Here is a 20367-nt window from a genome sequence, read left to right on the forward strand (position 1 = left end):
TTAAATGCACGCACAGCCAGGGCTGGCACCGGGATGAGGCCAAGAGGCAGGAACTCCATCCATCTCCCACCTGGGTGGCAAGAACTCAAGAACCTGGGCCATGATCTGCTGCCTTCCAGATACATCAGCTGGGAGCTGGATAGAAACAGAGTAGCCAGGATTCAAACCAGCACCTTGATATGGAACATGGGCATCCAAAGTGGCAGCTTAACCCACTGCACCACAAGGCCTGCCCCTCATCTATTACTTTTAAGCTCTCTGAGGTACTATATCCAAGATTAGAAGATACAGCTTGGCTGGAAAAAAATTAAGGGTGTTGGATTAGAATTGGGAAAAAAAGCACACACTGAGTTAGCAAGGAAAGGAAAAAGAACACCAAAAGGAAATCAAGAAAACAGGGTTACAAAATAATTCAAATAGGCTGCCGCCGTGGCTCACTTGGCTAATCCTCTGCCTGCGGCGCCAGCACCCCAGGTTCTAGTCCCGGTTGCTCCTCTTCCAGTCCAGCTCTCTGCTGTGGCCAGGGAGGGCAGTGGAGGATGGCCCAAGTGCCTGGGTCCTGCACCTGCATGGGAGACCAGGAGGAAGCACCTGGCTCCTGGCTTCAGATTGGCACAGTGCACCAGCAGTAGTGGCCATTTGGGGAGTGAACCAACGGAAAAGGAAGACTTTTCTGTCTCTCTCTCTCACTCTGCCTGTCAAAAAAAAAAAATTTTTTTTTTTTTGACAGGCAGAGTGGACAGTGAGAGTGAGTGAGTGAGTGAGAGAGAGAGAGAGAGAGAGAGAGAGAGAAAAAGGTCTTCCTTTTGCCGTTGGTTCACCCTCCAATGGCCGCCGCGCTGCAGCCAGCGCACCACGCTGATCCGAAGGAGGAGCCAGGTGCTTCTCCTGATCTCCCATGGGGTGCAGGGCCCAAGCACTTGGGCCATCCTCCACTGCACTCCCAGGCCATAGCAGAGAGCTGGCCTGGAAGAGGGGCAACCGGGACAGAATCTGGCGCCCCAACCGGGACTAGAACCCGGTGTGCCGGCATCACTAGGCGGAGGATTAGCCTGTTGAGCCACGGTGCCGGCCTGTCAAAAATTTTTTTAAAAATTAAAATTAAAAAAAAATTTTAAATAATTCAAATAAAGGGATTTTGAGAAGAAAAAATCATAATCACTTAGTTGAAACACTTACCATGAAGTACCTCAACAAGTGAAATCATGTTGAGAAAGGAATACTTTGGAGAATTTCCCAATGGTATGGTAAAAGTAGCTTCCCCCCACATGTTCCATAGTAACCATCAAATTATAAACTTATTATACTCTTATTATTCATAATAATGTCAAAGAAGCCACACTTTATAATATAACCATATTATATTTCATAAGTAAATTACCTGTTTACCTCATGCCAGTAACTTAAAACTACTAAATTTTTTAACATTTAAAAATTACTAAAACATACTAAATGAGAAAGTTTTTTTTTTCCCTTAAGATACAGGCTAGGCTAGGGAAATGCTTAGAAAACAGAATTGGTTTTGCTAGTATGAATCCATGCCAATTTTTCATTCTACAGTGCTTTCCACATTTGCTGACTTCTGAATATTATGGCAACAGGCAAAATCAATCTTTAGTGAGACAGTATCCACCTGAAAACTGGCTTCAAATACAGTCTCACCGCCACATGTCTATGAACTGATATTCATAGTGAACAGCTGCGTCTGCCTCCTAGCGTCCACTGCACGCACTGAAGGGCAGTGAACAGCAACTGAGCCTGGGGGGCTGAGCACCGGCAGGGGCGGCTGGTAAGAGGCTGTGTGTGAGTGAGCACAAAGGACCACAGCCCCTCCTTCGTAGCGCTGCAAGAGCGACAATAGCAGCGATTCTGTCCCTGTGTTCCTGGACAGGGCAGCCACAGCGGCTACAGAGAACAATTCTTCCCTCTCCGCAGTCCGTCAGCCACAGCATTTCAGAACTCGCCTTCTGAGTAGCTTCTCTGATCAAAAGCAGAAACAGCTTCCACGACTTTAAGGCCTCCACAGCACATTCAGTTCTCTCATCATCAACCTCAGTTCTCAGTCTCCTCTCCCGGTTCCCTTTATAAACCCAGGGATCCTGGCAAATCAGACTATCTGCCATTCCCAAATATGTGCATTAGCATTCTTCCACCTTGGGCCCTTTCGTACCGCAGTTTCCTTTACTGGGACTGTAATATCCTCTCTCAGCCTCTCCTGAAATCCCCTCAACAACACCCATCCCACACACCAACGAAATCCAGTATTTTCAAAAACTCTTCCAGAACTATAGCACTCCCCAACCTCCGAAATGAGTTATCTTCCTTCAGTGTTCCTGCTGCAATGTACTCCTCTTGTATGGCATTTATTCTCAGCTTAAAAATGGTCCCTTCAACTTCTTAGAGCTTGCTTATTCAGCATTTAATATCCTCTCTTTTACACTCAACTCACTGTAACCTGGTCTATGCCCCATTTCACTTGACACTGCCCTCACTCAGGGTTACCAGTTGGACTCCTTACTGCTAAATCCAATGGATACTTTCTTTTAAAAAAAAAAAATATATTTATTTATTTGAAAGGCAGAGTTACACAGAGAGAGGAGGAGAGGCCGAGAAAGAGAGGACTTCCATCCACTGGTTCACTCCCCCAGATGGCCACAACGGCTGGAGCTGCGCCAATCCAAAGCCAGGAGCCAGGAAATTTTTCCAGGTCTCCCACGCGGGTGCAGGGGCCCAAAGGTTTGGGCCATCCTGTACTGCTTTTCCAGATCACAGCAGAGAGCTGGATCGGAAGTGGAGCAGCCGGGACTGAACCGGTGCCCATCTGGGATGCCGGCACTGCAAGCAGCGGCCTTACTCACTATGCCGTATCACCCACCCCCCCATGGATACTTTCAACTCTCATCTTTAACTCTAAAACAATAAACACTGATGACTTCTTTCTAGAAAATTCTCTACCTCTAGCTTCCAAATTCCAATCTCTCCTCATCTTGACCACTTCTTTAAATGCTGCTCTTCCTCTAAGTTCCATGTCTTCAGTCTTCTGCTAGGCAGTTTGCCCCTCCAGGTGGTGACCTAGAGTTCAACTCCTTCCCGTACACTAGTGACTCACAACCACCCCTCCAACCTGACAGCCTCACTGAGTTTCTTACTCGTTTACCCAAGCGTTTGCAGATCTACACGTGGACTCCTTTTGACGTTTCCAATGTGAACGTGTCCAGAACAAGATGCACTGTCTTTTAACAATGGCCCTGCCATTGCAGCCACTGGGGGAGTAAACCAGCAGATGGAAGTAACTCTATCCCCCTCTCTCTTCTGGGACAAGTCTATATGTTTAATCTTCCCTACAATCTGACAAGGGTCAGGTCCAATTTTTTTCATCTTTATAATGTCTGTAGTGCCAAGCACATACTAGGCAGCTAGTAAGTTTGTGGAATTAATAAGCTGACAGCACTATTTTCCTTATCATACCACAAAATCTTACTTATGGTTCATACTTCTGTACACAATGTAAGTTCAAAGATCTTTCCAGTTTTTTATATTCACGGTTGGGAATTGGACATAATTCACTTCAATTTTGTAAGAACAAATGAACACTTGAGTTTGCAGTTTCCAAATGTCCAACCCTGCCTCTCTCCCTGAACACTCCACTCTGGTGCTCTCATCTCCACTCTGAACTGCCCCAGTAATAACCACCTGCAGTGCCTGTTTAACAGCCTCACACTTGCTTAATGCTATCTTCGAGCTTTGGGTTTGCTCTTTTTTTAACAAACTAGCCTGGAAAATAAGAAGATCCTAGACAAAAAAAAAAGGCCAAAGTTTGTCTCTAGTGATCTCAGTGTTCTTTGTGTGTGCCTCTTTCCTTCTCTCCCCTCTGAAAAAGAAGCCGATGCAAAGTGGTATGGTACACCAGTGACAAAACAGTGAAAACATTCAGCTCTGGGCCTGGGACACTAGGTCATCAAAGAAAAAATCCCAGGGAGGACTAGCTGAATTGGCTGAAAAGGGTACACAGTCATACAGCAGAAGAAACCGCTGATGGAAAGAAACCTTAAGTGTACATACGAGATCAATACAAAAACTGAAAATCTCTGAATTTCAGGTCTAGATCATCCAGAGATCAAAATCTGATAATGAGTGGTAAAGGAATAAATATACCAGGCACCACACACTATCAACTCCATTATCCAAGATACAGATCAACAACTCGAAAATAGATGGCTAGATCTGGAAAGGGAGCTAGATTGGAAAAGTCCCCATTTACAAGTGTACGAAATTAATGAGAAGGGTTTTATTCTCCCATCTCAAAGTCAAAGGAACAAGGCTTTTGCAAGAACAGTGGCAATCAGTTATGTTGACAGTTCAGTCACAGGGCCTAACATTTACCCACCCCTCATCCATCAAGGACCCTTCCAGCTATACAAGAACTGTTCATTCTCAATGAACAGAGGATTCTGGGGGAAACCCAAAAACAAAAAGTCCATTCACTTTTATTTGATATTAACAAATCATTAAACCATTTGATCAGTATGGAGTAACAGTCTAGGGGTTTTGTTAAAAGAAAATATCTTTCTCTTAGAGACACACTGAAATATTTACAGATGAAATGACAGGGGACTAGCTTCAAAATAACATGGGATGCTGCAGATGAAATATGGGCCCAGACATGGTTTCATGGGATTCATTATCTATACATTAATTTTCCATAATAAAAAATTTCATTAAAAATGCATTCACCCAAAGGCAGGTGTTTGGCCTAGCAGTTATGGTGCCAGTTGGGACAGCCACGTCCATTTTCAGAGTACCTGGGTTCAATGCCTGGTTCTGATTCCTGACTCCAGCTTCCTGCTAATGCAGACCTTCAATGCAGTGGTGACAGATCAAGTAATTGGGTCCCCACCAATCACGAGGGAGACCTATATCGAATTCCTGGCTCTGACCCAGACCCAACCAATGCAGGCATTTGAGGAGTGAACTACAGGATGAAAGCTTACTGTCTAAAATAAATAGATTTTGTAAGGCAAAGTTTCAAAAAAAAATACTGTTTCATCTCCTAATGAAGAAACTGGAGGGGCCAGCGCTGTGGCATAGCGGGTAAAGTTGCCGCCTGCAGTGCTGGCATCCCATATGGGCACCAGTTCGAGTCCCAGCTGCTCTACTTCTGATCCAGCCCTCCATTATAGCTTAGGAAAGCAGAAGAAGATGGCCCAAGTCTTTGGGCCCCTGCACTCACATGGGAGACCCGGAAGAAGCTCCTGGCTTCGAATCAGCCCAGTTCCAGCCATTGCAGCCATCTGGGGAGTGAATCAGTGGATGGAAGACCTCTCTCTTTCTCTCTTTCTTCCTCTCTCTCTCTCTCTCTGCCTCTCTGTAATTCTGCCTTTCAAATAAATAAATAAATCTTTAAAAAAAAAAAAAAAGGATTAAACTGGATACTTCTAGTACTTCGATCCATTATTGAAAGGTAAAAACCTAGAATTACAATAGTCACTTCCCTCTTACTTAAATGGATTTACCAAAATACTAAAAACATAGAAGTACAAATACATTTTCAAACTTCATGAGACAGTACTAGAGATTTGGACTAGAACTGACTAGATTTAACGCCATAACTTCAGGGCTGGCGCTGTGGCGTAGTGGGTAAAGCTGCTGCCTACAGTGCCACCATCCCATATGGGCACCGGTTTGAGTCCCGGCTGCTCCACTTCCAATCCAGCTTTCTGCTATAGCCTGGGATAGCAGGAGAAGATGGTCCAAGCCCCTGGGCCCCTGCACCCACATGGGAGTCCCAGAAGAAACTCCTGGCTCCTGGCTTTGGATCAGCAAGGTTCCAGGCATTGCAGCCATTTGGGGAGTGACCAGCAGATGGAAGAGCTCTCTCGTTCTCTCTCTCTCTCTCACGCGCGCGCTTTGTAACTCTGCTTTTCAAAGTAATAATAACAAAAAAAAAAAAAAAGCACCATAAATTCAAGACTTAAGTGAAAGCTGGCAAGACACTGGGCCTTCTGTTTATTAATATTCAACCCTCAACTGTGGTTAAACACTAGATATGCAGTTTCTCAGAAACTAAAAATTATAATTGAAAATGTTATTGGATGTGTAAACCCCTTGAACATGGTCTTATATAAAGCCTGGAACAAAATGGCTTATTTGTATCTGAAAGTATTAGCAAACCGATTTGGAGGTTTGGCAGGCACCTATTTTTCCCCTTCTTCCTTACAAAGCAAAGCCTTAACTTGCCCAGCTGAAAAAACAGATCTCCAGGCTCTAGCACTGTGTTGCAGCATGCTATGTCACTGCCTCCAGCATGAGCATCCCACATAGACACCGGTTCAAGTCCCAGCTGCTCCACTTCCAATCCAGCTCCCTACTAATGTGCCCGGGAAAGCAGCAAAAGATGGCCCAAATTACTTGGGCCCCTCTACCCACATGGGAGACCTGGAAGAAGCTCCTGGCTTCAAGCTTGGTCCAGTCCTGGCTGTTGTAGCCATTTAGGGAACCAGTAATGAAAGATGTCAATAACTCTCTCTCTCTCTCCTTATCTCTCTTTGTAACTCTGCTTTTCAAATAAATAAAATCTTTAAAAAAAGAAATAACCAGGTAAATAAAAGATAACATGCCTTTTCTTTTTGCCCCTCCCCCTTTTCTCCCGCTAAGAACACAAAGTAGCCTTTTTTTTGTGCCCAAGAGACAAGCATTAGGGTGAAAGGTAACCTGTTAAGGGTTGTGGCTACTTACTTCCAGATTTCTTGTTTCATGAGAAAAATTAACAGCATACTTATTTAACTTATAACATATCAGACAATATCAGATTTTCTATTATTCAGTCTAAAAGTAATCCTGTCACAGAAGGTGCTATAAATGCTATCTTTTGATCCATGTTAAATATAGCTCCGGGAGTGTGTGTTTAGTGGTTAAGAGGCCCACATCACTTTACCAAGAGTATCTATCTGGGTTCAATTCCTAGCTTTAGCTGCTGACTCCAGCTTCCTCTCCGCAGTCGGTGAGAAGCAGCTATGACGACTCTACGGCTGGGCTCCTGCCACCCACAGGGCAGACCTGGATTGAGTTCCTGGCACTGGGTTTCAACTACAGCCCAGCCTTCGAGGTTGCAGCCATTTGCAGAGTAAACCAGTGGACAGAGCTTTGTCTCTGTGCTTCTCAAATAAATAAATAGAAGCTTAAATAAATAAATTAAATTAAAAGTCCTAGAAAACTGCCCCAACACTTCAAAAGCAGAATAAGTAAACTACGGTATAGTCACACAATGGAATGCAACATTCCAATGAGACTTCATAACACACAACTACACAAGACATTGGCCAAATCACGAAATGATGCTAAGAAGCCAGACACAGAAGCACGTATTACATGATTCTATTCACAAAATGCTATAATGTGTAAAAACAGACAAAACTAATTTATGTGTTAAAAACCAGGACACTGGCTCTTAATAAGGGTGTTGATTGCATAGATGTGTTCAGTTTGTGAAAATTCGGCAAGTTTTAGGGCCCAGTTTTATAGCGCAGCAGGTTAAGCTATCATCTGTGATCCCATATAACCTCCAGCACTTCTGACCCAGTTCCCTGCTAATGCACCTGGGAAAGCAGCAGAACATGGCCCAAGTGCTTGGGCCCCTGCCACCCACATTGGAGACCCTGAAGAAGTTTCTGGCTCCTGGCTTCAGCCTGGTCCAGTCCTGGCGGTTGTGGCCATTTGAGAAGTGAACTCTCTCTCTCTGTCACCCTTTCTCTGTAATTCTGCCTTTCAAATAAATAAATCTTGAAAAATAAAATTAAGTTTCCAGTGTGCTAAACACTTTAAAAATAAAGAAAATCTGATTCCTAACTCTCAAAAAACTAACAATCTAATGGAGACACTTACATATCACTGCAACAAAAGATATTTATATAATAATATATCAAAATTACAATAGAATGGCCATTATTTGGCACAGCAGTTAAGACACCCACATCCCTATCAGAGTCCCAGCTCCACTCCCAATCCAGCTCCCTGCTAATGCCCAACAGGGAGGAAGAAGTAACGGCTCAAATATTTGGGTGCCTGCCCACCCACGTGGGAGACCGAGTCACAGTTCCAGGCCCCTGGCTTCAGTATGGCCTAGTCCTGACTGTTGTAGACATGGGGAGTGAACCAGTGGACGGAAGCTCTGTCTCTGCCTTCCAAATAAAAAAATTTTAAATAAAAATTGCAATAGAGCTGTCTTAACAGCAACAGGGGCAGACGTGACAACTGCTTTATAGTTTTTTGCTTTGTTTTTTTTAAGATTTATTTGAAAAGCAGTGAGAGAAAGATAAAGATCGTCTATCTACTGGCTTACTCCCAAAATGTCAGGCCAAAGCCAGGAGCCCAGAATTCTATCTGGGCCTCTCATGTGAGTGGCAGGGACCCAAGTCCTTGGGCCACCATCTGCTGCCTTCCCAGGTACCACAGCAGGAAGCTGAATCAAAAGCAGAATAGCTTGGACTAAACCAGCACCCCGATATGGATGCAGGTGTCCCAAGTGGCAGCTTTTATTTTTTAAAGATTTGTTTAGGGGCCAGTGGTGTGGCACAGCAGGTTAACACCCTGCCCTGGCCTGAAGCGCCGGCATCCCATATGGGCACGAGACGTGGCTGCTCCACTTCCAATCCAGCTCTCTGCTGTGGCCTGGGAAAGCAGTGGAAGATGGCCCAGCTCCTTGGGCCCCTGCACCTGTGTGGGAGACCCGGAAGAAGCTCATGGCTCCTGGCTTCAGATCCATGCAGCTCTGGCCATTGCAGCCAATTGAGGAGTGAGCCAACAGATGGAAGACCTCTCTCTTTCTCTCTGCCTCTCCTCTCTCTGTGTAACTCTTTCAAATAAATAAATAAATCTTAAAAAAAAAAAAAAAGATTTGTTTGTAATCTATTTATTTATTTTGAAAGGCAGAGTGACAGGGCTGGAGGGGGAGAGAAGCAAATGTCAGAAAGAGAGGGAGAGATAGATATCCATCTTCCATCCACTGGTTCATTCTTCAAATGCCTGCAAAAGTCAGAGCTGGGCCAGGCTGATGTCAGGAACCCAGAACTCCATCTGAACCTCCCACATGGATGGCAGGGACCCAGACACTTTGGCAAACCTGCTGCCTTCCCAGGGGCAATAGCAAGGAGTTGGGTTGGAAGTGGCACAGCCGGGCCTCAAACCAGTATGCCAACTTGGGATGTGGGGGTCCCAAACACTAGATTAACCCACTGCAGCACCACACCCACCCTGCTTTATAGTTTTGAAGATGGAACTACTCGGCTGGCGCCGTGGCTTAACAGGCTAATCCTCCGCCTTACGGCGCCAGCACACTGGGTTCTAGTCCCAGTTGGGGTGCCGGATTCTATCCCGGTTGCCCCTCTTCCAGGCCAGCTCTCTGCTATGGCCCGGGAAGGCAGTGGAGGATGGCCCAAGTCCTTGGGTCCTGCACCCGCAGGGGAGACCAGGAGAAGCACCTGGCTCCTGGCTTTGGATCAGCGAGATGCGCAGGCCGCAGCGGCCACTGGAGGGTGAACCAACAGCAAAAAGGAAGACCTTTCTCTCTCTCTCTCTCACTATCCACTCTGCCTGTCAAAAAAAAAAAAAAGAAATTGGAACTGCTCAACTAACCTTAATGAGTACTCTAACCATAACAATCACATTCGGTTTTCACAAAACAATTATTGTTTAGGTGGGGTAAGTTTTAGCCTGCAGTTAAGACACCAGTTAAAATGCCTGTATCCCACATCACAATTCAATTCCCAGTGGTGGCTCCAGGCTGTGGCCTCCTGCCCACGCAGGCCCTGAGAGGCAGTAGCAATGGTGCAAGTAACCGGGCTTTGGTCACTCATGCGGGAATCCAGGAATGCCTATCTGGCTCCCAGTTTCAGCCCCACTCCCAACTGGGAAGTGAACCAGCAGCCTGACTTTTTCTTTTAAGTTTTTTATCACAATCTATAGATGTGTTGCTTCCACTAGCAGCATCTCACGTCTGTCAGAGGAGACAGAATGTATCACTCCTCTGCTAGGGTATGAAATGCCTAAAACATTGCTAACCACAGTGCAGGTAACAGCCACAATTTAACATTCCTATTCTATGATATAAAAAGCATATGTCTGAAGAATTTTAATATGCCACTTCCTAGTATTCTGTTACTTCAAGCTAAGTTACCAATATCAGTAAACATCGACAGGGAACCATAAAGAACAGTATCATGACAAAAAAATATAATAAATATGGCAGTTTAAAGATAACTGCAATTTTGCTACTCTTCCCAATCTAAATGCTTTTCCCTGGGCTGGCTACACAGATTTGACTGACCAAAAGAATACAGAAGTGGGCCGGCGCCGCGGCTCAATAGGCTAATCCTCCGCCTAGCAGCACCGGCACACCAGGTTCTAGTCCCGGTCGGGGCACCGATCCTGTCCCGGTTGCCCCTCTTCCAGGCCAGCTCTCTGCTGTGGCCAGGGAGTGCAGTGGAGGATGGCCCAAGCCCTTGGGCCCTGCACCCCATGGGAGACCAGGATAAACACCTGGCTCCTGCCATCGGATCAGCGCGGTGCGCCGGCCGCAGCGCGCTACCGCGGCGGCCATTGGAGGGTGAACCAACAGCAAAAGGAAGACCTTTCTCTCTGTCTCTGTCTCTCACTGTCCACTCTGCCTGTCAAAAATAAAAATTAAAAAAAAAAAAATTTTTAAAAAAAAAAAAAAGAATACAGAAGTGACTTCCAGGGCTAGATCCTAGGTGTCTCGCTATTTCCAACTACGGTCTCTTAAAATATTCTGTGATCCTCGAACAGCCTTAAGTCTGAAAAATCCACCCTGGAGTCTCCATGCTGAGAACACAGGATGTGACCACTCGGAGAGCTGCTGGGACTACATGAAAAGCTAGTCAGTTCCTCCCCACCCCACCTCCAACCATTCCATCCCCCAGCCATGAGTCATCCCGCACACCAAGGAGTGGAGATGAATCTAACTCAGAGCCCTATCAAAATTGAAGAGAATAAGCAAAATAAAACACTGTGCTTTTGAGATACTAAAATTTTGAGGTATTTCGTTAAGTAGCAAAACGCTTCCAAATCCTTCACTAACGATAAAAGGAAATCATTCAATCTGGCTATTACAAGATTCAGTTAGAATTGAAGCAAACCAGTCATCCAATTGTTAGAATTAACAAATCTGAATTGAAGAACTAAAATCCAAGCCAAATTTGATGATTGGGTATGATAAAACTTATAGCTATACAAACTATCCTTGTCCCTTTGATATTATTAAGCCTACGGTTCTACATGTCTTGCTGCAAGATGAAAGTGGGCTAACACTTCCTGTTACTTGGTTAAAGGGTGGTCCTTCCTGCAACAATCACCTGGCTTCCGTCTGGCCTAACCCTGGCAGTTGTGGCCATTTAGGGAGTGAACCAGTGGATGGAAGATTCTGTCTCTACCTCTCTCTGTAATTCTGATTATAATAAGTAAAATCTTAAAAATAAATAAAAAGTGGTCCTTAACCTTTTGAAGGGATCATGTACCCCTTGGGATTTCATGAGAGCTAAAAGCCCTTTCTGCTCCCCACCATCACCAAAACAAAGAAACAAACAAAAAACTGACATGCACAAATACAAAACATTCTGAACAATTTCCTTGGATTCTCAACCCCACACTCAGAAACAGTTTAGACCATTTGATGATGGTCCCAAAATTCACTGGGTAACACTGAATTGTTAAAATGTGTTTCCCTCAAATTCCAAAAATAATCATTTTTCATTAATCAACAGACAAATTAGCAATTTGTCTTGTGTAAATTTAATGTCCACCTATTTGAACCTGAAGCTATTAATCAATTTCAAGTATCTTAGCACTTTTTGAGAGCAGCCCTAAAGAACTGTTTTAAATTAACATTATCTTCTAGAGACAGTGGTTCAGTTTGCTGCTGACATTACACAGCAGTAATGTGGGATTCCTGTCTTCATTTATAAGCCTCTTAAAGGCAGCAGTTCAGCTTCATAGGTCTTTAAATCTTTAGCACCCAACACTGAATTAATACTGGGTCCTATTATCAACAATAATACTGGTCAGCAAACCCAAAGCAACAGTTCTCAAATTGTTTATCTCAGGACTTTCATATGCTTAAAAATTATTTAGAACATCATAACCCTTCTATTAGAATGGTTCTATCCATTGATATTTACAATATTAAACACTGAAGCTGAGAAATGTTTTAAATATTTATTCACTTCCAAATAACAATAAACCCGTTAACAAGTAACATGTTGTTATTAAAAAGATTTTTCCAAAACAAAATTAATGCAAAGAGCGGCACTGTTTCACAGTTTTCCAAAGCTGTTTAATGTCTGGCTTAATAGAAGGCAGCTGGATTTTCATATCGGCTTCCACATTTCAATCTGTTGTGATAGCACAAATCGGGTTAGTTTCTAGAAAACTCCAATTAACACTAATGAAAGAATGAGAGTGCAAAAGATAAACAGCATCCTACTTTTAACGCAGAAATAGTTCTGCCCTCGGACACCCTGAAAAGAATCTGTCGGTGTCCTATGTCCTTTATGTCTCCCATCATGTCTTTCTCAAATGACCTGACTTCAAACTGCATCAAACAATACTACAGTTCCGAGCTCTTTTTGACTATTGCTTTCATCAGCCTACAGTAAATTTCAACATGCTTTCTAGCCACTTCTGAGCATCAAAATAAAAGGCTGATGAAACCAAGCATTTACACCTGTTCTTTCCTCCCTGGTAACCAAGTAAACAACTATCTAGGGAGATATTTATAATGCCATTCCCACACCAACTTGGGAATTAATCTAGATTATTAATAAGCAGATCCATCAAAAAGTAATCTAGACTATAGTTAGGCTTAAAAAATATACGGGTACATTTTGTACAACAGTAAAAAACTGCAAAAATCTCACTTGCTCTCACCAACCGGTACAAAACTGGGTTAAGAGCCAAGGGAATAAGCGTGTTAAATTTAAAAGTTCAAGTACTTCGTGGAGTGGCATGAAAAACCGTTTTCTCAATAACTATCACTCAACACACTTTTAAAAGTGCAAGCTGCCTGAGCAAACAAAGACCAAACAAGAACCTTAAGAACTAAAAATCATCCATAAACGTAGTTAAGGTGGATGGTGAAAAAAAAAAAAAAAAACTTATCAGGGAAAAACCTATCAGTACTGAGTGCAAACCTCAATTAAATTTTTGATATTAACATTGCAACGGAGCACATCACCAGAATGGGCAGCTTTTCTACAAACGTTCTGCAGCAGCTCCACACACTCCAGGTTTTCCTATCCTTCTCCTCAAAAAGTCATTTTCAGGTAAACGCTCAGCTGTATTGCCTTGTTTTTTGTTTTTTGGGTTTTTTTTTTTTTTTTTGCTCTAGCAGTTTTGTTCCACTTTGCTTCTGGGTTATTCTGAGTGCTCTCTTGCAACTGGAGGGTTGAAGAGCCAATCCCGAGTAAGAAATGGGAAAGTACAGACAAGAGGGACAGCTCTGCACCCCCACACCGGAAAACCGGCTCAGAGGAGAGCTGGGGCTGCCCGGCCCCGGCTGCAACCCGGACGGAAAGCCATGCTTTCTAGATTCCCGACCACATCAAACAATGTCTCCCTCGTCGCCCGCCGCCCCCCGCCCCGAGAACCAAAAAGTGGAGTCCAGCCGCTTTGCAAGGCCAGGAAGGAGGCTCCCAGTCAGGGATTCTCTCCCGTTACATAACTGGGGCCTAGGGCCTTGCTTCTGCAATCAGTCCTCTGGAGGGAGACGGACGGGTTCCCCGGGGATCCTTGAGGGGGTGGAAGCGGGGCTCTGCACCTGGTCGACCCGGGAGAAAGAAGGGCAACGACGTGAGGGAGGCCGCGAGCAGCGGCGCTGGGGCACAGCGGGTGATGAGCGAGGCCGGGGAGGAGCGGGGCGGCTCCCGGAGCCCCGCGGCAGGCCCCGGCGTCTCCGGCACTGGCTCGCTCCCCTCCCTCGGCGGCCCAGTCCCCACCGGCCGCCCCCTCCCCCATGCCGCGCTCCCCTCCCCCGCGCCTCCATCCCCGGCCCCCAGGACCTGCGGGCTAAGCCCCGGCCACCTCCGTCGGAGGGCTTCCAGCCCGGTACCTGGTCAGACATGGCGATGGTGGCTTCCCCCGGGGCTCTCCGCACAGCAGCGGCCTCGGGTGGGCAGAACCTCGCTCCGGGGTTTACAAATCCTTTTCCCTTGCCCACAGCACAACACCGCGGCTGCAGGGACTTCCGCTACGCCTCGCGTCACTTCCGCTCGGCTCGGGGAGGAGGGCCGGGGAAGAGAGGCAGGGGCCGGCGGGAAAGCGGGTGGGGGAGCGGCCGGCGGCCGGGGGTCCCGCAGCAGCTGCCCTGCCGGCCGCCTGGAGCGCCAGGAGCAGCTCTGCCGAGGGCCCGGCGCCGCGCCCGCGGCCCGCAGCCGTCCCCCGGCGGGAGAGGGTCCGGCCGGCCCCCTGTCTCCGCGTTCCAGCCAGGCTCCTCCCTCTCCGACACCTTGTGCGGTTTCTGAAGACTGAGCCAAGACGGCTCTTTTGTCTCCTTCCTGCCTTGCTAGCCAACGTTCCCTAAATGAGTGGCTTGGATGCCAGCCCTGCTTAGCCTACAGCAAACGTGTTTGGTTAACCAGCCCTCCTCTCCCCGCCAAACACACGACCTGGATCCACAACAGTAGAATAACAGCCACCCGGCTGGATGCGATCTTGGTGGCTACCGACGAAAAACACAGCGGAAAGTTCCGAACGGGCGGGGAGGAGCAACTAATTCCAGCCCTCGAACTGGTTTTGGAGTTAAAGGATGATCCTTGTTTCTCCTTTAAAATACAATGACTCTGATGGCGTAAACGCCGAGCATAAGGATAAAAGCAGATGGTAGAGAGTCTACCGGACGTCCACATGTGAAAGAATGGATTGGTTGAATCTCCACCTCACAACATATGTGAAAGTAAAATAGACTCGAGCTCCATATGTGACAACTACACTATACAACGCTTACATGAAAGCATAGCGGGAATCTTAGTGACTTGGATTAGATGACTCGTGAGCACAAACCACCAAGGAAAAATGATCAATTAGATGTTACCAAAATTTAAAGTTAAGTCTTTCGTGTTGAGATAAACAACCTGAAGAAGGGAGAAAATATTTGCAATATATCTGATAAAGATCTAATATTCAGAATAGATGAAGAATGAAAACATCAGGAAAAAGATGACATTTTAAAATGGGCCAAGGATTGAATAGACATTTGTCCAAAGAAAACGTATAAATGGACATGACAAAATGCTCAGCTTGATTAGCCATTAAGGAAATGCAAATTAAAACCACAGGAGATACCACTTCACACCCCCTATGATGGCTATTCTAAAGAAGATAATAACAATTGCTGACAAAGATAGGAAGAAACTGGAATCTTCTCCTCTTGTTAGTGGGAATATAAAATGTTTTGGAAAATAGGATGGCAGTTTCTCAAACTTGTATGACCCAGCAAGTCCTCTCGTAGGTATAAATTCAAGAAAACTGAAAACGTGGGTCCATAAAAAAATGTGTTTATACGGCTGGCGCCGCGGCTCAATAGGCTAATCCTCCACCTTGCGGCGCCGGCACACCGGGTTCTAGTCCTGGTCGGGGCACCCATCCTGTCCCGGTTGCCCCTCTTCCAGGCCAGCTCTCTGCTGTGGCCAGGGAGTGCAGTGGAGGATGGCCCAAGTCCTTGGGCCCTGCACCCCATGGGAGACCAGGAGAAGCACCTGGCTCCTGCCATCGGATCAGCGCGGTGCGCTGGCCGCAGCGGCTATTGGAGGGTGAACCAACGGCAAAGGAAGACTTTTCTCTCTCTCTCACTATCCACTCTGCCTGTCCAAAAAATAAAAATTAAAATAAAAAAAGTGTTTATAAATGGTCACAGCAGCATTATTCAAACAGCTAAAGGGGGCTTTAAGTATCTACCCTCCCCGACTCTGCACCTACCCCTTTTCTCAGGCTTTCTTCCTGCCTTTCCCCACTCGGCATCTTCAGGGTCACCTGCCTCTCTCCCCTCCGATTTCATGGTCACATTATTTTCCTCTCTGAATTTGACCCTTGTATCTTCCTCTTGTGATTCCATTAAACACACCCAGAAAATCCAGGATAACCTCCTCACAGCAAGATCGTTGATCACCTCTGCCAAGTTCCTTTTTACCATGTGAAGTAAAAAATTCACAGGTTACTCTAGGCATTAGAAAGTAGATATCGCCGGCGCCGCGGCTCACTAGGCTAATCCTCCGCCTTGCGGCGCCGGCACACCGGGTTCTAGTCCCGGTCGGGGCACCCATCCTGTCCCGGTTGCCCCTCTTCCAGGCCAGCTCTCTGCTGTGGCCAGGGAGTGCAGTGGAGGATGGCCCAAGTCCTTGGGCCCTGCACCCCATGGGAGACCAGGAGAAGCACCTGGCTCCTGCCATCGGATCAGCGCGGTGTGCCGGCCGCAGTGCGCCTACCGCGGCGGCCATTGGAGGGTGAACCAACGGCAAAAGGAAGACCTTTCTCTCTGTCCCTCTCTCACTGTCCACTCTGCCTGTCAAAAAATTTTTTAAAAAAGAAAGAAAGTAGATATCTTTGGGAGGCAGTTATTTAGCTTACATAATCTTTACCTCACTTCAAGGTCGTTCTTTGGTGAAATGACCTTTTTTTGAAATTTCAGATGCATCACGGTGAAGAATAAAAGGAATAGCAGTACTGTGTCATTGTATGATCCATGCTAGCAGTTTTATAAACCATTGCTTTTACACTATCAGTGTTACTGTCCACACAATGAAGAAAAGCAAGTGGGGCCAGCGCTGTGGGGCAGCGGGTAAAGCCACGGCCTGCAGCGCTGGCATCCCATGTGGGCACCGGTTCGAGTCCCAGCTGCTCCACTCTGATCCAGCTCTCTGCTTCGGCTTGGGAAAGCAGTGGAAGATGGCCCAAGTCCCTGGACCCCTGCCCCCATGTGGGAGACCCAGAAGAAGCCCCTGGCTCCTGGCTTCGGATCAGCTCAGCTCTGGCCTTTGCAGTCATTTGGGGAGTGACCAGCAGATGGAAGATCTCTCTCCCTCTCTCCCTCTGTAACTCTTTCAAATAAATAAAATAAATCTTAAAAAAAAAAAGCAAGTAACATCTTGGTTATATGAAAATTGCTTTGACTTTGCATAACTCCTGAAAACGTCAGATGTCCTCCAGACCATATTTTGAAAACTACTGAGCTAGAGGAAGGAAGATAAGAATTTTTCCTACCCTAGACATGTTGCAAGAGAGGAAAGGGACAAGAATGAAAGTTCTATGTGGTAGTGAATGGTTTAGCATATAGGAGCTAGAAAGGAAAGTAATGGCCCATTTATAGAAAGCCTACTAAAGCACATTAAGAAATTTGGACTTCGGGGCCGGTGCTGTGGCTTGGAGGGTAAAAGCTGCCGCCTGCAGTGCCAGCATCCCATATGGGCAACGGTTCGAGTCCCGGCTGCTCCACTTCCGGTTCAGCTCTCTGCTATGGCCTAGGAAAGCAGTGGAGGGTGGCCCATGTCCTTGGGCACCTGTGCCCTCGTTGGAGACCCGGAAGAATTGCTCCTGACTTCTGGCTTCAGATCAGCACAGCTCCGGCCGTTGTGGGAGTGAACCAGCGGATGGAAGACCTCTCTCTCTCTCTCTCTCTCTCTCTCTCTCTGCTTCTCTTTCTTTCTCTGTGTAACTCTGCCTTTCAAATAAATAAATAAATCTTTTTAAAAAACTTAAAAAATGAAAAAAAAAGAAATTTGGACTTTGTCCTAAAAGGAGGGGACAACCATGTGGCATAGTAGGCTAAGCTTCCACCTGCAGCTTTGGCATCCCATATGAGTGCCAGCTGCTCCACTTCTGATCCAGCTCCCTGTTAATGGCCTAGGAAAGCAGTGGAAGATGACCCAAGTACTTGGGTCCCTGTACCCATGTGGGAGACCCAGAAAAAGCTCCTGGCTCCCGGCTTAAATCAGCACAGCCCAGGCCATTGGAGCCATTTGGGGAGTGAACCACCAAATGAAAGAAAGACCTTTCTCTCTCTCTGCCTCTCCTCTCTCTCTGTAACTCTGACTTTCAAATAATAAATAAATCTTTTTTTTTTTGAAAAAAAAAAAAAAAAGGCAAGACAGAAAAACACAGAAGTATGGGCAGGTGTTTGGCCTGGCAGTTGGATCTCATGGCATAGGGCCTGGGTTGAAGTCCCCTCTCTGGCTCCTTACTCCAGCTTTCTGCTAATGCAGAACCTGGGAGGCAATCATGATAGCTCAAGTAGTTGGGTTCCCGCCACCCATGGGGGAGAACCAGATGGAGTTTCTGGCTCCTGGCTTCCAGTCCTAGCTGTTAACAGACATTTCAGGGAGTAACCAAGTAGATGAAAGATCAATCTCTGCCGGCGTTGTGGTGCAGTGGATTAACGCCCTGGCCTGAAGCGCCGGCATCCCATATAGATGCTGGTTCGAGTCCCAGCTGCTCCTCTTCCGATCCAACTCTCTGCTGTGGCCTGGGAAAGCAGTGGAAGATGGCCCAATTCCTTGGGTCCCTGCACCTGCATGGGAAACCCAGAAGAAACTCAGGCTCCTGGATTCAGATCAGCACAGCTCCGGCCGTTGTGACCAATTGGGGAGTGAACCACCGGAAGGAAGACCTTTCTCTCTGCCTCTCCTCTCTCCTCTCTCTGTGTAACTCTGACTTGCAAATAAATAAATAAATCTTAAAGAAAAGAAGAACAAACATCTGTTTAAAAGAAAAAGAAAGATTTATATCTGTCTATATGTCTCTCTGTTTCTCAAATAAGTTCAATAAATAATAGATTTTTTTTAAATATTGGCTATATGGTCAGCCTTTAAAAACAGAAGAAAGAGGGGCTGGTCCTGCAGTATAGTGTTTAAAGCTGCCACCTGCCACACTAGCATCCCATATGGGCAGCAGTTCATATTCTCGCTGCTCCATTTCTGATCCAGCTCCCTCCTAATGGCCTAGGGAAAGCAACAGAAGATGGCCCAAATGTTTGGGCCCCTCCTGCCCATTCAGGAGAGCCAGATGAAGCGTCTGGCTCCTGGGTTCAACCTGGCCCAGCCTTGACCATTGCAGCCATATGGGTAGTGAACCAGATCCAAGATCTCTCTATCTTTCCCTCTGTAACTCTGCCTTTCAAATAAACAAATAAATAAATAAATCTTTTAAAAGAATAAGAAAAAAGAAAATAACTGTATGTAAGATTAGAAATTGATACAGCCTGCAACTTTCACACTCATTCTTTCTCACTTGGGAAAGAAATCAGTAGATGGAGAAGATTTTTTGAAAAAAAAAAAAAAGTAGATATATGGAATGAAAAATTTTTTCCAACAAAAGAATATAGTTATTTTTCACAGCATACCTGCCCTCCCACCCACACTACTATTTATTTGAAAGGCAGAGTGAGAGAGAGCAGAGAGAGAGAGAGAGAGGTCTTCCATCTGCTGGTCACTCCCCAAATGGCCACAATGGCCGGAGCTGCGCCAATCCGAAGCCAGGAGCCAGGAGCTTTTTCTAAGTCTCCCACATGGGTGCAGGGGCCCAAGGACTTAGGCCATCTTCCACTGCCTTCCCAGGCTATACCAGAGAACTGGATGAGAAGTGGAGCAGCTGGGACTTGAACCAGTACCCATATGGGATGCAGGCACTGCAGGGGGCAGCTTTACCCACTATACCACAGTGCTGGCCCCAAGATTCATTTTCAGAAGATCAACTCCATACTAAGTAAAGATTTCAACAATTTGCACACACACACACACACAAACCATTTGAGAACAAGTTTTACAGTTAACGCTCATAGTACAATCATTAGGACAGAGTTCCTGCATGGGAAGTTAGTGCATGGTGACACCTGTTGTTAATTTAACAATTAACACTCTTATGTATGACATCAGTGACCATCTGAGACTCTTGACATGAGGCTATGGAAGCCTTTTGAATCCACAGTCTGTCAGAATTTAGACAAGGCCATAAGCAAAGTGGAAGTTCTCTCCTCCTTTCAGAGAAAAGTACAGACTTCTTTGATGGCCACGTTTTCCTGGGGTGTCACTCATAGAGATCCTTCATGTAGAAAAATTTTTGCCACAGTGTCTTGGCTTTCCATGCCTGAAATGCCCTCATGAGATTTTCAGCCAAACAAGGATGCCTTTAAGGGTTGATTCTTAGGTCAGAGTGCTATTTAAAGCGATTGTCATTCTATAAGTCTCCTGTGTGGACTGCTTCCCATGTTGGAACATTCTCTCCTTTTAAATTCTATCTGTTATGAATACCAGACACTTGATCCTATTTATAGGATCACTTTAACACTTAATCCTATCTATATGTTCATTTAAC

General features: G+C 45.8%; 1 protein-coding gene across 1 annotated transcript in view; it reads right to left on the bottom strand.

Moving 5' to 3' along the window:
• SUMO1 (small ubiquitin like modifier 1) overlaps window positions 1-14295 on the bottom strand; it is a 30677-nt gene extending 16382 nt beyond the window's left edge. The window contains exon 1 of the mRNA XM_062190030.1: window positions 14117-14295. Within this exon, the coding sequence (XP_062046014.1) occupies window positions 14117-14128 (12 nt within the window). The 5' untranslated portion in view covers window positions 14129-14295. The remainder of the gene's footprint in view (window positions 1-14116) is intronic.
• Between the last annotated feature and the right edge of the window lie 6072 nt (window positions 14296-20367).

The sequence above is a fragment of the Lepus europaeus genome, chromosome 1, assembly GCF_033115175.1.
Source record: "Lepus europaeus isolate LE1 chromosome 1, mLepTim1.pri, whole genome shotgun sequence".
Taxonomy (NCBI): domain Eukaryota; kingdom Metazoa; phylum Chordata; class Mammalia; order Lagomorpha; family Leporidae; genus Lepus; species Lepus europaeus.